The 5,000-nt window shown below is 37.2% G+C and overlaps 1 protein-coding gene across 3 annotated transcripts in view; it reads right to left on the reverse strand.

Annotated features, from left to right (window-relative positions):
* Nucleotides 1-5,000, reverse strand: part of LOC119591841 — an 18,070-nt gene that overhangs the window by 5,045 nt on the left and 8,025 nt on the right. For all 3 annotated transcript variants that reach the window (XM_037940588.1, XM_037940594.1, XM_037940601.1), the window contains 5 exons: nucleotides 4,770-4,906; nucleotides 3,872-4,418; nucleotides 3,525-3,590; nucleotides 2,680-2,856; nucleotides 1,480-1,606 (listed from right to left, as the gene is read on the reverse strand). In XM_037940588.1, the coding sequence (XP_037796516.1) occupies nucleotides 1,480-1,606; nucleotides 2,680-2,856; nucleotides 3,525-3,590; nucleotides 3,872-4,418; nucleotides 4,770-4,906 (1,054 nt within the window). The remainder of the gene's footprint in view (nucleotides 1-1,479; nucleotides 1,607-2,679; nucleotides 2,857-3,524; nucleotides 3,591-3,871; nucleotides 4,419-4,769; nucleotides 4,907-5,000) is intronic.

Below are 5,000 nucleotides of genomic sequence, written 5' to 3' on the forward strand. Positions count from 1 at the left end.
TAATAATAGTAAAAGAAAATCATAATAATAACAGCAATATCAATAGCAATGACACTGTGAATAACACTATCAGACATTGAACCATAAACCATTAAGCACGCCCTTGCCCCAACAACAAATCAACCTAAATTTTCAGCTTTTATCATAGGCAAATATGGTCATTACCATTCAAATACCTAGGCTTTACACGCCAGAAATTGTAAGTATTGTGCAATTACATCAAATATTTGCTAAAGAGTAGAAAGATCACGGGAAAATTCAATCTGATCATGTATGTGTCATATCTACATATTTCCAAAATGCATTGTAGAAAACAAAATACTGTTCTATGGAGCCCAGCCATGCCAGGAGGCAACTGTAAGGAAGGAGAGCAGGAGGCCTAAGGGAAGGGGACAGCATTGTGGTTGTAGCAGTCTTTCATGTCTTGCATGGAGTATAGTTAGATGGGAGGAAAAGCCACCCTGAGACATAGAATGCCCAGGAATAATAGTGAAAGGAGGTTATAGCTCTCTGTGGCCTTAAGACTGAAGAAAGAAATGAAGGCAAAAAAATAGTCCACAAATTTGGAAATGAATGTCATGCCATAAACAATGACAACAACATTAATAATGTAAAGATTAAATTGTAAAACAGACTGAAAAAAAAAACACTTTTGAATGTAACTATTGGATTGTTAATCTGTTTTATATAGTGACACTGGTTTTGACGTCATGAAGTGCAGTGGAATATACTGTGATGTTGGCATCATAATTCCATTTTATTTTGTTTCTGTCGAGTGATCCTGTACTCTGTTCTGGCTCAATTTTTTAGACTCAGTTCAATAGATTCAATAGCTCCACCCTTCCCACCAATCACATAAATCAGCTAGACTATGCCCCACCCTCTACCCAAAATGAGAACCTATCATTGACAGTCTATGTCATAGATTCCCCTCTGTGGTCTTATCCTTGTCCACCATATCCCCTTATCTTTTACTTCAATCCTTACCCCTCCACCAGGGATGAGAGAGAGAGAGAGAGAGAGAGAGAGAGAGAGAGAGAGAGAGAGAGAGAGAGAGAGAGAGAGAGAGAGAGAGAGAGAGAGAGAGAGAGAGAGAGAGAGAGAGAGAGAGAGAGAGAGAGAGAGAGGGAGGGAGAGAGAGAGAGAGGGAGAAAGAGAGAACCTTAGTTTACCATGAAATGAATTTGAGACTTCATCAAATCTTTCCTTTCAACTTTCTGTATGTATGTGTGTGAGAGAGGAAGAAACTATTAGATAAGAGACTTTCAGGGTGACACATTCAAAGTTACTGCTTCGTGGGCAAGTGTTCTGTACACGAGCAACGCACATCCTTTAAACCATCCACAGCAAAATGGTTAATCATATACACATTTTGAGTGATGGAACTATTCATTTTCATCCCCAACAAACACTACCAACAACAAAAACCACAACCCAAACCACAACCCCAACATTGACTGAAGACAAGAGAAAGCTCACCTTGAGAGTATAGCACCTGCGCCTGAGCTCCTCTAGGGCCTGTATCGATGCACTCTCCTTAGCGGCCTTCTTGGTGGGTTCTTTCGCCTTACCAACCTGTGTGCCCTGGATTATGACTGCACACTCCCTGAGCAGGAGACGGGGGGATGTATGAAATGTATGAAGAGTTGCGAACAAAGAGTATGCATTTAAGATGTAAAAAACAGAGATTGACTAATTTCAATAACATTAATAAACAATAACTGTTAGAGTATACTGATGTATGCCTACAATCTTAATATTATCAATTAGATTTCATTTCTCTATTAATATTATCACAATAACTATTATTAGTATCATAAACATCATCACTATTATGATTAATACTCTTGTTATCATTATTTTCATTAATATTAACATTATTTTGTTCATCATCATCATCATTATTATTTTTAAATATTATCATTATCATTATTATTATTATTATTATTATCATTACCAATATCATTATCATTATCATTATTATCATCATCAACATCATCATCATTATCATTTACACTATTATCATTATCATCATTACTACAATTATTATCATCATACTGACTGTAAATATAGTTTAGCACTAATACTATTACTGTTGCTATGTCATAGGCACATTAAGTATGGAACTAGACAGGTTGTCAATTCCCAAATCAGTTATGTTTATGGCAAAAAAGGCAAAATAATGAACATACTGTATTACTGCTACTGATATTTAGCATAAACCAAGTTCTAGATTTCTTTACTAATACACAAAAAGTTTGTCCTGCAGGAAAAGACTATAAATTTCATAACAGGTTTTATGAACATTGCACTATCCCAGGAATAAAACAGTATCAGGTTATGTAAATCACTTAGAATAGAAATAAACAATATGGATCAGTATTGGTGCCACAGTGAGTAAATAATAATAATAATAATAATAATAATAATAAAAAATAATAACAATAGTAATATTAATAACAACAATATGTGAAATAAAAAAAATCAGACTAAAGCTACTTTTCCAAACCACTGAATGCCTATTTAGTGAGATGAATGCCTAATTAGTGAGATGGATGATTTCTCTCCATTCACCGATGCTATTACAACTCTTCCAATTAGTACAATCATTATCAATGCTATTATTCTTACCACTTCCTGCTAGCCCCACAAACAGCCTAGTCCATACTGTTGACTTACATGTTACAACCACAATCATTAAATTTGAACTCTATGTGCATGTGGGAGAAGTTGGCTGACTGGTTGATGGTGCTGATCGCTGAGTCATTGTTGACATATCCATGCTCCAAAATCACAAATCTGGCCAGAGGGTCTCGCTCGTTGATCTTAAATTTCATGAATGGTTTCTGTCCTTGCCTGAATGGGAGAGAGAATGGAAATGAGTATTTATCTGGCACTGCAAACCTAACTTTTCCCCATCATCAGTTACTTACCACACAAGTGAGATAAGAAATGAGAAACACAGATGAAGACAAGAAAGGGTGGAAGTGATACCAAGTGAGGAAGAGAGTGGGGAGGCAGAAGAGGGAGGGAATAAAGGAAGGAAGGAAGGGAGGGAGAGAGGGTGAGTGGGAGAGGAGAGAGGAAGAAGGGGAGAAAAGAGAGGGATAGTGGGAGAGAAGAGAGGAAGAGTGAGAGAGAGAGATTTAAATGTACATCACCATTAAAAGTATACTTCTTCACAATATGAAATTTATGAAAATGCAACTCTACTCATGTGATACCTCCCTACGATTTATAATATTTCCTACCTCTGTTGCATTCTATTTGAGGGAAAAAATCATTACCAGGAGATATGGTTAATCAAAACTTCAACAATTATGATTATGGATTTCTCAGGGCACAATAATATACATCCCACTCTCTCTCTCTCTCTCTGCCATATTACTCTTCCAACTGACAGAACAGCCTTTTCTATTTCTTTTCTGCCATTTGCAAAATTTCAACATGGTGCCACAAGACAGTTTGTCAAGTGCTCTTGTCATTTGCTACTTTACTAATAAGATTCCTGTAACATTTCCTACCTCTGTTGCACTCCATTTGAGGGGGCAATGCTGTTAGTCTGATTAAATGCAGGTGCGGGTGCTGGCCTGGAAAAATGAAAGTCAATCAAAAGTTTACCATCAATGCTGATTATTTACTTGATATTATTGATCAATACCAATTGCCCACTTGATAAAGATGATTAAACAGTTCCTAAATCAATAATGATTAGCTAAATAAAAGCAGGACAAAAGTGTGGAGTATAAGTATAGGTGAAACTGTAACAAAATCACCATCAAGCATATGGAATAGCTCCTAAAGCACCTAACCTCTATTTACTTCAAATTCTGCTCTTTAAACCCCTTACCCAAGGAAAGGTGGACCGTACCTTATTGCTCCTCTTCCCGATTGAGTGATTTCCCTTCCTGAGGTTGAACCTTTAGGACTGGTGAGTTTGGAATTATTCTGGACAGCTATTACGTATTTATTCGGTGCAAGGTTGATGCTCCATGGCTGATTATTCTGGCTGGAGACTGGTTCATTGGTCGGTTTTGTTTCTGCTTCCTCTACCTCAGCTTCATTCACTTCACCTTCAGGAGTGTCTGGTGGATCCTTCCCCAAATGAAGGACCTCATTGGATTTCACAAAGGCTAAGGGTCTCATAGATAAGGGCAGCACACTGCTACTCCTGTGTTCCTGGTCTGTCTCGTGTCTGGCAACTAGCGTACTGGTGTTTTGTGTGCTGTTGTTATTCTGTGCCATTTTCTTTTGCTTAGGTGGCTTTGGTGCCCGAATGTGAGCACTGTCTTCTTTTGCTTTCTGATTTTCTGTTTGGTTGTCACTTGATTTTACAAATGTTACAGGTCTCTGAGCTAGGGGCACTTTCTTTGTATTTTTGTTACTCTGATTTGTGTCTTCAATCTTTCTCTTTGGAGCTGAAAATTCAAAGGTAAAGTAAATAAGTAAATACTTATTACAGTATGCCAGTTGTAGAGGCAAAACTTTGTACAGAGGTTTCCTAGGGGTATGGAAAGTGATTTTGAGATGATAAGTGACCTCTTAATATCTTTTTTATTTTTATTTAAATTATTCATCTTATTTTACAATCTTGCCAAGTTTATAAGATTCTGTTATGCTATATATTTCAATGCTATATAATACTGCAATACATATTAGTACAAAAATGCTATTAAATATGACAAGGGGAATGTGGTTAGTTACACACACACACACAGGTTATTCCAATCATTTACAAAGGAATACTAAGAAGCAGGGGAAGTCATCACCTCTCATGACTTTGGCTTCAGCTGCTTCAGAAGCCTTGACGAATGTGCGTTGAAGCCGCGTCTTCTGCATCTCTTTGTACTCTTTCCCGAGGTTGACACCAAGTGCTGAAATCTTTTTCATTGTCTGGGCTGGATACCTGGTAAAATGAGGGATATTTGAAGGCAATATGTCTTCAGAGGGATGACGTCTATACTCTGTCTGGAAAATTTGCTTGACAATATAGCATGGTC

Source organism: Penaeus monodon, chromosome 3 (assembly GCF_015228065.2).
Source record: "Penaeus monodon isolate SGIC_2016 chromosome 3, NSTDA_Pmon_1, whole genome shotgun sequence".
Lineage (NCBI taxonomy): Eukaryota > Metazoa > Arthropoda > Malacostraca > Decapoda > Penaeidae > Penaeus > Penaeus monodon.